Source organism: Triticum aestivum, chromosome 7B, assembly GCF_018294505.1.
Source record: "Triticum aestivum cultivar Chinese Spring chromosome 7B, IWGSC CS RefSeq v2.1, whole genome shotgun sequence".
Taxonomy (NCBI): domain Eukaryota; kingdom Viridiplantae; phylum Streptophyta; class Magnoliopsida; order Poales; family Poaceae; genus Triticum; species Triticum aestivum.
The window spans coordinates 144,739,130-144,750,676 of NC_057813.1; the positions used below are offsets into that span (position 1 = coordinate 144,739,130).

Sequence of the window (11,547 nt, forward strand, 5' to 3'; positions counted from 1 at the left end):
CTCATGAAGGACTCAAATTCATTTACCTCCTCATTAGAACCCTTATCATCATCAAAGCCAACCATCGAAGAAGGATTAGGAATAATGGTGGTTTTGATGTTGGGGGTTACCTTGTTGGTGGCTTTAGCCATGAGGCACTTGGCGGTGATGTTCTCGTTGGGTGAATCGAAGAGAGACACCCGGGGAGTTGTGGCAATGGCAACGGATGCCATAGCCATTGCTTCACTATCTTCATCATCATCGTCATCCTCACAGTATTCTTCTTGAACTACCAACCCGTGAGTAGGAGTCTTCTTGGTGAAGTTGTTGTTGTTGGGGAAGGACTTGGCTTTGTCTTTTCGGATGAACTTGCCACCATTGTCTTCCCGCTTCTCGTAAGGACAATCCGCAACGAAATGGCTCACATTGCCACAGTTGAAACAAGTTCTAACTCGTTGCTTGCCCTTGAGGCCACTTGAGTTGTTCTTGTTGAAGTTGGGTCTTGTATTCTTCTTGCTACAAAATTGTCTTGAGGCAAGAGCCATGTTCTCATGATAATCATATTTCGTGTCTTCGGGGTTGCTCTCCTCATCTTCCTCTTCTTCCACACTAACCTTGGCCTTCAAGGCAAGGTTGGGCTTCTTTGCCCTTTGAGAACGGAGCACCACATTGTCGGCGGTCTTGTCCAAGATGCTCATTGCAACGAACTCATCCAACAGTTCACTTGAGGTCATGGAGTGGAAGTCCGGTCTTTGACGAAGATGGAGGACATGGCCTTGTTGTAGGGCATCATGGCCTTGAGAAACTTGTGCTTGATCTAATTGTCATCTGTGTCCTTGCTCCCATGATCTCGGAGTGCGATCGCGAGTTTGGTCACTCTTCGAAAGAGCTCACGAGGTTCTTCATCTTCTTTCATTGCAAACTCATCGGCTTCATCTTGCACCACTTCATAGTTGGAGCGTTGAATGCTAGCACTTCCTCGGTAGAGAGACACAACACATTGCCATGCGTCTTTAGCCATGGAATGAGGTCGAAGGTGAGGGAGATCTTCGGGAAGGATTGCATCTTGGATGATGAAGAGAGCACTCTCATTGAATTGATTATCCACGGCTTCTCGAGGGGTGAAGTTGCTTGGGTCATGTGGATAGAAACCTTCTTCTATAATTCTCCAAAGATTAGTATTCACATGTTTTAAATGACGCTTGAAACGATAAACCCAAGCATCAAAATCCTCATTTTTCACAATCTTAGGAGGAGGACCGGCATGATTTAAATGAGTAGAGGGAATCGGTCCACCATAAGTAGGAGGTTCCACATGGGCGAAGATGCCGGTGCCATTTCTACCACTAGTAGAAGGACCCTTTTCACTATTAGCTTCCCCCTTGTCGGAGTTGGCATCCGTCACCTTGTTAGTGGGATCACCCACTTTCATCGGCGAGGTGGATAGTTTAAGTCCTTCTAGGAAATCAGTAAACATGCTTTTAACCTCGGTCGTCATGGAGGTTTTCAATGTGTCTAAAGCCACATTGAATTCCTCATGTGAGACCGAGGTTCCCCCTTCAGCCGTAGACGAGATAGGATTTCACACCGAGTGCTCATCCACACCGTCGTTGGTGTCAACCATACTCTTCGGACGGCAAAGTCCTTAATAAAGAGACGAGGCTCTGATACCAATTGAAAGGATCGATACGGTTGACTAGGGGGGGGGGGTGAATAGGCAACTAACAATTTTTAAGCTTTTCTTTAACAATTTAAACCTTGCGACAAAGTAGGTTGTCTAGATATGCAACTAAGTGGACAACCTATATGATGCAATGACAACTAGCACACAAGCAAGCAATAGATACAACACAAGTAAGCTTGCAACAGTAAAGGCACGAAATAACCAAGAGTGGAGCCGGTGAAGACGAGGATGTGTTACCGAAGTTCCTTCCTTTTAAGGGGAAGTACGTCTCCGTTAGAGTGGTGTGGAGGCACAGTGCTCCCCAAGAAGCCACTAGGGCCACCGTAATCTCCTCATGCCCTCACACAATGCGAGATGTCGTGATTCCACTATTGGTGCCCTTGAAGGCGGCGACCGAACCTTTACAAACAAGGTTGGGGCTATCTCCACAACACTTGGAGGCTCCCAACAACACCACGAAGCTTCACCACAATGGAGTATGGCTTCGAGGTGACCTCAACCGTCTAGGGTGCTCAAACACCCAAGAGTAACAAGATCCGCTAGGGATTAGTGGGGGGAATCAAATTTCTCTTGGTGGAAGTGTAGACCGGGGCCTTCTCAACCAATCCCGAGCAAATTAACAAGTTTGATTGGCTAGGGAGAGAGATCGGGCGAAAATGGAGCTTGGAGCAACAATGGAGCTTTTGAGGGAAGAGGTAAGTCAATTTTGGGAAAGAAGGCACCTTTATATAGTGGGGGAAACAATCCAACCGTTACCCCCCACACAGCCACGCACAGAGCGGTACTACCGCTTGGGCAGGGCGGTACTACCGTTGATAAGCGGTACTGCCGCGCTGACGAGGGATGCAGGGTCCTGGCCACAGAGCGGTATTACCGCAGAAGTATTGGCGGTACTACCGCCCCTACTGCCGCTACTAGTACCGTAAAACCCGACACGAAAAACAGCGGTCGAGAATTGAGGCGGTAGTAGCCCGGAACCACTGCGGTACTACGACCGAAGTCCACAAGCGGTACTACCGCTCGGGGAGCGGTACTACCGCTTGACGTGCTTCGGCGGTACTACCGCTGAGGACCGCGGTACTACCGCTGGGACAGGACAGGCAGGCACAAATTAGGAAGGATAGCTCCAATGAAGCGGAAAGAAGCATCGGGTGTGATAAGGATGTGTACGTGTTGATTCCACCCTAGCCTTACCAAAGCGGATCCCCTCTTAATAGTACGGTGACTCCTACGAAACTAGACCACCAGCAGATAAACGAAGGAGCTACACCGTCTTGAATAAAACACCGAGGGGAAGTAATCGTCTCGTGCCAAAAGGATGAAACTCTGAAAGAACTCAACGCACACGATTAGTCCGCAAAAGCATTGTCATCAATCACCAAAACATCTTGGGGATAAATATGCCCTTACAGCGTGGCCCCCCTTTCCTTCTCCCTCTCCACCTCTTTCCCCTTACCCCCTCTTCGTTGGAAGGAAGGGGGGAGCCGACTAGGACTAGGAGTCCTAATGGGACCCCCCCACTTGGCGCGCCCCCTAGGGTCGACCGGCCTCCCCATCCTCCTTTATATACGGGGGCAGGGGGCACCCCAAAGGCACATCAATTGTTTAGCCGTGTGCGGTGCCCCCCTCCACCATTTACTACTCCGGTCATATTGTCGTAGTGCTTAGGCGAAGCCCTGCGCGGATCACATCACCAACAATAGTTCGAGGGACGTCATAGTGCTGACGGAACTCATCGACTCTTTCGTGCCTCTACTGGATCAAGAGTTCGAGGGACGTCATCAAGTTGAACGTGTGCAAAACTCGGAGGTGTCGTACGTTCGGTACTTGATCGGTTGATTCGAGAAGACGTTCGACTATATCAACCGCGTTAAGTTAACGCTTCCACTTTCGGTCTATGAGGGTACATGGACACACTCTTCCTTCTCGTTGCTATGCATCTCCTAGATAGATCTTGCGTGAGCGTAGGAGTTTTTTGAAATTGCATGCTATGTTTCCCAACAGTGGTATCAGAGCCAAGTTTATGCGTAGATAATATGCACGAGTAAAACACAAAAAGTTGTGGGTGGTGATCGTCATATTGCATCACCATTGGGTGCACTGTTCGTATCCGCCTGTCCGTTTGGAGACTCAAACGAACAAAAAAGATCAAATGTCATGTTGGTTTGGGTCTCCCGTTTGAAGTTGGCCTAATGCTTTTGCGGGAGCTCTTGTTTGACACTCTGTGCGTCAAGTGGGCTGGCCCATTAACGCTGATTAGCAAGCGGTGAGTGAGCGATTTGTAAAAAACTAGCAAGCGATGTCTTTCCATTAACGTTTGGAGTAGTTTTTTTCTATGTTTTTAGCCAGCTTTAAAACACACAATTTTTTTTAAGAAGAGAACATTTATTGAAGTTATAGCATATTTTTGAAAAAACAGAAATGTGTTTTAAACATTTATGTTTTTTTGAACAATGGGAACATTTTTCAAAAAAGTATATGAACCTTTTTTATGCCATTTCCGACCATTTTTTCAGAAGGGAATATTTTTCAATTCTGAGCATTTTTTAAATCATACAGTTTTTTTTGAAGGATCACCGGCTTGATGTTGCTGAAAGCCCGTGAAAAGAAAGGAGCAAAATCTGCCACGCGCCTCCATGTCGGGCCCCCTCCCCCTCCCAGGAGACCCACGACGCCTCGCGGCGCGCGAAACTCACTCGGCCAGCACCACCTCCGGTCGGGGCCGCCGTCGTTCCGCTTCCCTAAACCTAACGGCGGCCGGGGGCCATCTCCGCTTCCCCTAACCCCTCATCTCCTCCCTGCCGCCAAGAAGAAGAAGAAGACCAGAGGCTCTAGCGATGCGGACCAGGGGCCAGACCCGCGGCGAGCCCAAACCCCCACCCGCTTCGCCCCCCACCTCCTCAGGTGCTGCTTGTCTCCGTCCGGCCCTCCTTGCCGCCCTCTTATTTAATGGAGTAGTTTGTTTGCCATCGTGTGTTTTCGCTGAAGCTATTGTTCTTCCTCCTGCAGGGAGAGGTGGAGCGGAGGAGGTTGGGGCCGGCGGCGCCAATAATCGCCGGAGAGCTTCGCCCGCCGCGAAAGGGAAATCCCCCGCCACCAAGGCGAGAGTGCAAATGCCGGTTGCTGGGCAGGTAGTAAAAGGCGCCAACTTGGGTGTTATGATTCCAGGGGATTAAGGGGGAATCTGTTTGTGTAGATAATGGAGCTAGGGATGTTCTAATGTGTTTCTTTACAAGATCATCGTTGTTTTGTGTTTATTTTACTTATACCTGTATTTCTCCCATATTAAGATGGTTGTACAACATTCAGATTAAATGAGCTGAAACGTTAGATACAAATTAATTGAGAGGACACGATTTGCCTACTGAAAGTGTTCCAGTTTTTGCATGACCCATGAAATTGAAGAATTATAGCAATTCTTAGTTTTGAGTAAAAAAAGAGAGGAAAACTTGGTGTTCAGTTCTGAAAATAGTTCCTATTTCCATCGTAGGAGGGAAATACAGCTTAGGGTCGATTTTAGTCATGGAAGGCAAACTTATGTATTCCTTGATGGGGTTTGCTTATGCATCACTTCAGGTGGAATTGGAATCCGCATTGGGGATCAAACGCAAAAAAGGTAAAGTCAATACCGAACGGAATGATGATACTGGTAAAAAAAGGTGCAGCGTGGGGAGTTCTGAAAAGGAAAAACTGGAGGAAAAAGAGCCGGAGGCAATTGGTGATAATGATGGAGCTGGCATGGAATGGGAGGATGGGCATGTCTCTCCGGTGGAATACAAAGAGGGTTATTCCCATGATCTTGGTGAGACGGTCACTGTTGAGTTCACTGATGTACCTTCATCAACTGAAAAGAAGAGTGTTCGAAGGCATACGGCTGAAGAGAAGGTAAAACATTTTCACGAGCGGAGAAATTTTTATTAATCAAGGCATCTGCCTCCACGTGCACATAAACATTTGCATTTAGCTTCTAACCTGTTACCACTTTATCCTGTGAAATGAATTTGTGTTTGTGACTGTGGCCTACAATGTGTGCTGACTGCTAGGAGTTCCAGGTATCAGCTTGTTTGTTGAGTAGTGTAATGCTCTGCATCTGCAGCCTGGTCACAAGAAAGCCTTGAACCACATCCTGTGAAAACGGCACCAGTTCCCATTTCTTTGTATTATACTTCAAACTACTACTTTTTTTTCTGTTAGGATCTTACCAAATTCTACTTTTCGATTTATTTAGGAGTTGGCTGAACTCATGCACAAGGTCCATTTACTTTGCCTGCTAGCAAGGGGTAGGGTAATTGACAAGGCCTGCAATGATCCTCTTATCCAGGTGCATTATATTGGTATCCATTTATACCATTTTAGATTGCTCATGTTTCAAAATGATGAAATATCAAGATTTTTTTACTTATTTTATGCTAATGTTGGTGACTGGAGGTATCTTTCTTCCGAAGTACTCCCTCCATAAAGAAATATAAGAGCGTTAAGATCACTAAAATAGTGATCTAAACGTTCTTATATTTCTTTACAGAGGGAGTACTGAACTGAGGCATCTTTCAAGCTAAACCATGTTTGTTCTAAATTTTCTTTCCAGGCTTCAGTTCTATCTGTTTTACCACAGCACTTACTGTGGAATGGCGTAGACACTCTGAAACTGGACGCTAATAAATTACGTAGTCTTGTGAGCTGGGTAAGCCCCTTTTGGGCCTTGCATGTATTTATTACATGAAACAATAATTCCCACATGTTCTTTTTTCTTTCTTAAAACACATTTATTGTGCATGCAGTTCCATCGTACTTTCTGTATAATTGCACGATCTGCTGACAAGGGGTCTTTTGAATCAAATATCGCTTTCGCTCTTCAAAGTCATGAAGGCACTGCTGAAGAGGTACTGTATTGCCCCCCTTAATATTTTGCTTGCGAAGAAATTAGCGTCCTGAATTCCTTATATAGGCTGACATTATGTCTCCTTGAAGTTTTTTCAGATTTAAGAAAACTAGAAAAAAAATGAATGGTAGTAATCATGTTTTCTTGCTCCACAGTTTATTTTCTATGTTCCATTATAAATGGAGTTTATCTTCTGAAGCAGCATATTGTAAAACTGACCCACAAATGGTTTGCAATGCAGGTTTGTGCACTATCAGTGGCACTGTTTAGGGCACTCAACTTGACAGCTAGGTATGATAGCACCGTGCAACTAATTGTGTGCTTTAGTTTAGGCATATCCCCATATCTTAACATCTTGCATCAGTAATCATACACGATACATCATATTGATGTCCTTCTAGTTCCAAATTTGGTTCCATACAGGTGCATATTAATAGTAATCATTTTGCATGCTATGTATGATTTAGTTAATTTACAGTGCTGAGAACTGAATTTTATGTTCTCTATTTTGTGTGTAATTTTAAAAGAATCATGTTTTAAATATATTTAAGAAAATGTGGCTCAGGAGAACGGCTGAAAGTCAGTAAGTGGCAATTAGGCATCAGTGTTCGCTTGAAGCTAGACTTGATAAAATACTTGGGTTTCAGTTCTGAAGTTAATCCTCTATAAGTATTTCTCGTAAGTTCTCCAACCCTATCAAAGTTCCCATGAAGATTAAGCAAGAATCAGGGGGGTTACTACATTATACTGTGTTTCTGTTTACCATCTTGAGCCATACCTAAGTACATCTTGTAGGTTTGTTACAAATATGGATGTTGTTGGACTCAAGCCTGATGCTAAAGCAATGGGGACACCAAATCAAGATGGAACTAGGCTTTCTACAAGGGCACTACCATGTAGTTCTGTTGCTGCAGGCCATAATGAGTTTAATACTCTTTCTCCGGCTCGATTAGAAGTTAATACGGAACATAGCTTCAGTAGGACTAAGCAACGAGGTGATCTTGGAAATTTGAAAAGAACATCAGCTTGCAAGAGTTTGTCTAAAAACTTGTCAAATTGCAAGGCAGATCAATATGCATCAACATCGAAAGCTGAATCATCCAGCAGTCCAAATTCATTCACATCCAGTAATGCTGAAATACCAAAAAGGAAAGGGGATGTGGAATTTGAGTTGCAACTGCAAATGGCCCTTTCGGCCACTGGAGCTGAAATTCAGGAAAAGCTAGCTGCCACATCCAGTCAGTCAATTGGCACCCTACTAGATTCTACGCCGTTGAAGAAATTACGTAAAAATGCAGAAGTTGCGTCCAACTCAAGTGCAGTTTGGTCGAGAAGTGGACCGCCATTATATTGGGCTGAGGTATACTGCGGTGGCCAGACATTGACTGGAAAATGGGTGCATGTTGATGTTGTAAATGATATTATTGACGGTGAAAGAAAAGTGGAAGCTGCTTCTGCCGTTTGCAGGAAGCCTTTGAGATACGTTGTTGCCTTTGCTGGAGGTGGTGCTAAAGATGTGACTAGAAGGTTTGCCTCCTTTGGAATTTACAAGTTTTTCTATGTGCTGTTACAGCGATATATACTAGTTATGCCTTCGGTTTTTACTAGACCTTCTACTTGCCAAACCAGACAATGCAACTAATGTGAAATACTGTAGGCATGATTACTGAATTTATGTTTTGCTAATGCAACAACCTGTAATGCAAATTCAGTCTGAACCGAATGACTTGGAGCACTGTATTGCTAGTAAGTCTTAAACTTGGCAAATATCAGTAATTCTACGATTTTTCCAACGCAAACATTCAATTTGTGCTATTAAGGTTCAGGGACAGAGCCAGAAATATATGTTTCAGGTGACCAAGGTAGTAATATTTGTGCACCTACCAAACAGGTCTTCTGTACTGTTTTCATGTACTAGCAGATATCTAGCTCTGTCACTGGCGTTCTTGACTAAGGAAATTCTTATGGGGTAGGGTTTTGGAGAGAGGCAAGGGAGGGGTTGTCTCCTGTGAGGCAAGGTAGATGGATTATTCTTCTATCTACTCGCTGGATTAATTTCTCATAAAGGGGTCTAATATAGATGCCTAATAACCCAAACTAAACAACTAATCATATATCTTATGTCTAATTGGCTCATGGGCTAAGGCCGAAAACTAAAAGATATCTTCCTAATTTAAAGGATGAACAACCTAAATGAGATTTTGAGGATCCTTTCCGTAACTTGGTGCTCTTTTGTGCATGTACTACATGTTTACATGTGCATAACAATTCTTCACGTGCATAACAATCATGCTCTACAGGTATTGCTTGCAGTGGCACAGAATTGTCCAGGGAAGAGTGAATCAAGAGTGGTGGGAGAAAGTTTTGGCACCACTAGAGCAGCTTGAATTGGCAGCAACTAATGACTCTGAAGATATGGAACTTCAGACCAGGGCCCTAACAGAGCCTCTTCCTACCAATCAACAGGTACAGCTGATACAGGATTTAAGAGAGATTAATATAACTTACTTTGCCCTGCTTCTTCCAAAATTAATTGTTATCTTAATTTGATTATTATTTATGGAACCATTTAGGCCTACAGAGACCATCACCTATATGCTCTTGAGAAGTGGCTGCACAAGAACCAAGTTCTTCATCCCAAGGGTCCAGTGCTTGGCTTCTGTAAGGGGCATCCTGTTTATCCTAGATCTTGTGTTCAAACACTACAATCAAGACATGGATGGTTGACGGAGGGTCTGCAAGTCAGAGAAAACGAGTTGCCTGCAAAGGTAACAGAAGCATCGGCTTATCTTGTTTCTCTTGTCTTTTCACAGGTGGAGTAATTGTTTTCTGTTGTATGTAGATTGTCACACGACCAAAGAGGATTTTCAACTCCCAGTCGCGTGAATCCAATAGCAACGAAGATGAACTTCAGGCAACCACGGAATTATATGGTAAATGGCAACTCGAACCCCTGCAACTTCCTGGTGCTGTAAATGGCATTGTGCCGAAGGTAATGAGCATCACTTGCTATTTAGTAACCATCAGTATTTCTTTTTGTGCTTCCTACATACTGACTAAAATTTTTCTCCAAAGAATGAGCGTGGCCAAGTTGATGTATGGTCAGAGAAGTGCCTTCCACCCGGTACCGTACACTTGAGTAAACCAAGAATATTCCAGGTTGCAAAGAGGCTTGGAATTGACTATGCTCCTGCCATGATTGGATTTGATTACCGAAGCGGTCGGTGTGCTCCAATTTTTGACGGAATTGTTGTATGTGCCGAATTTAAAAATGCCATTTTGGAGGTATGTCGAGGATACTGCATTTGGTTTACTCTCCATGACTGAAACCAGTTATTCTGTTAATAAGATATACAAGATCGTTGATACAACCTAGTAATGTTGTTGACCAAGATTAAAGTTATTGAAGATCTATAACTCACATGTATGCCTAAAAAACACCAGCATAAATTGTGTAGCATGTTTCATAGATGTATTGGCTTACAAATGTAGCAGTATGAAGGATAGTATTTGGTGAACTGGCAGTGCCCTTTTGTTATTGTAGTGAGAAGTTTTGAGCTCAAGCTCCACACTTAAGGTGATGTGACATGTTTGTAATCTTGGTTAACACTTCCTGGTAGGCGTGCAAAGAAGAAGAGGAACGGAGACAGGCTGCGGAAAGGAAGCAGGAGGAAGCTCAGGCTCTGTCTAGGTGGTATCAGCTGCTCTGTTCTATTGTAACGAGACAACGGTTGAAAGAGTCCTACAATGCGCGCTCGGCAGCGCTTGCGCCACAGAGACCAGCTAAAGTTGATAATCCCCAGAAAAGCACCAGTGATAGTCGATGCTCCGGAGCGACCACGGCCAATCATCGTCCACGCGCGGATCGGCTGCCAGATCCTTGTTTCTCTGGTCCTGACCATGAGCATGAGTTTCCTGAGGAAGACCAGAGCTTCGACGAAGAGACGTTTGTGCGGACGAAACGCTGCCCGTGTGGTTTTTCGCTCCAAGTTGAGGAATTGTAGCAACTTGTACCGGAAATGTAGTACTAATTCGACTGCCTAGTGTAGGGAGCCTCTTCATTTGATCGAATTTCTCGGTACAATACTTTGCTGCATTAATTTCATCCACTGAGCAGCAAGCATTCAATGGCGCTCTCTTCTCCTCTTGCGCTCCCCTCTCCGGGGGCGGCGCCGGCCTGCGGCTCCCCCTCCTTGGCGTCCCCGCCCCGTGTGTCCTCCTCCCTCCTCTCCTCCTCGAGTTCTCCTCCGGGCTCTTCGTCGGCGACGAGGTCCGTCCCCTCCCTCCCTGCGTCTCCCCCTCCCTTCCCTGCGGCCCTGGATGTGCCCCGGGCCAATAGGTTTTGGGCTCTCGGTTCGGATGACTCCGGCTCAGACTCTGAGGCTCCTCCCCCTCCTCGCTTGGCTCCGCTGGGTGGGCCGTCGGCTATCTTGGCGACGGGTCGCCGGCGCAAATTTGCTCCGGGTGGTAGGGGTCGGCCAGTCGGGGCGGGGGTGGATGCGGATGGCTGGTACCGTGTTGCTCGCAGCCGCCGGCGCGCTGTCTCCTGGTCGTCGGATGCTTCTCTGGTGAGCCCTGGGGTGGCTGTGTTGGATTCGCCGGCTGCTTCCCTTTCGGTGGCTGCCTGCCCTGTCTCGCCGTCGGCGGTGGTCCTCGCTTCCTCGGCGGCGGCGACGCCGGTCCCAACCCTAGATCTGGGATCGGGGTTGGTGCTGGTGCCCCGGGCTTCGGTGCGGGCTCCTTTGGCTGTTGTTGGGCCGGGTGGGCCTGGGCCGACTCCTTTGGGCTCCTCGGTTGATCCCCCCCTTCTTTCTGTGGCCCCTGGGTCGAGGCCGGCTCTGTCTCAGCCCAATCTCCCTTCGGCCCACCTTGGTGAGCCTGGCCTGGCTGGCTCTGGCTATATATGGGTCCGGAAGGGTTCGGTCCCTCCTTTTCTAGGGTTTCCTGCCTCCTCTTCTTACTTGTGTCGGCTCCGTTTCCCTATCCGTCGCTTCGTCAGATTTAC

At 46.2% G+C, this 11,547-nt stretch overlaps 1 protein-coding gene across 1 annotated transcript; it reads left to right on the plus strand.

The window, feature by feature from the left end:
- Positions 1 to 4,282: 4,282 nt before the first annotated feature.
- LOC123160887 (DNA repair protein RAD4) lies at positions 4,283 to 10,674 on the plus strand. Its single transcript, XM_044578734.1, has 13 exons — positions 4,283 to 4,567; positions 4,673 to 4,794; positions 5,240 to 5,548; positions 5,892 to 5,984; positions 6,249 to 6,344; positions 6,442 to 6,543; positions 6,784 to 6,833; positions 7,338 to 8,069; positions 8,843 to 9,008; positions 9,116 to 9,310; positions 9,385 to 9,534; positions 9,618 to 9,827; positions 10,163 to 10,674. The coding sequence occupies exons 1-13, from the start codon at positions 4,501 to 4,503 to the stop codon at positions 10,544 to 10,546; spliced, it is 2,676 nt and encodes an 891-aa protein (XP_044434669.1). The 5' UTR covers positions 4,283 to 4,500; the 3' UTR covers positions 10,547 to 10,674.
- The last annotated feature ends 873 nt before the right edge of the window (positions 10,675 to 11,547 follow it).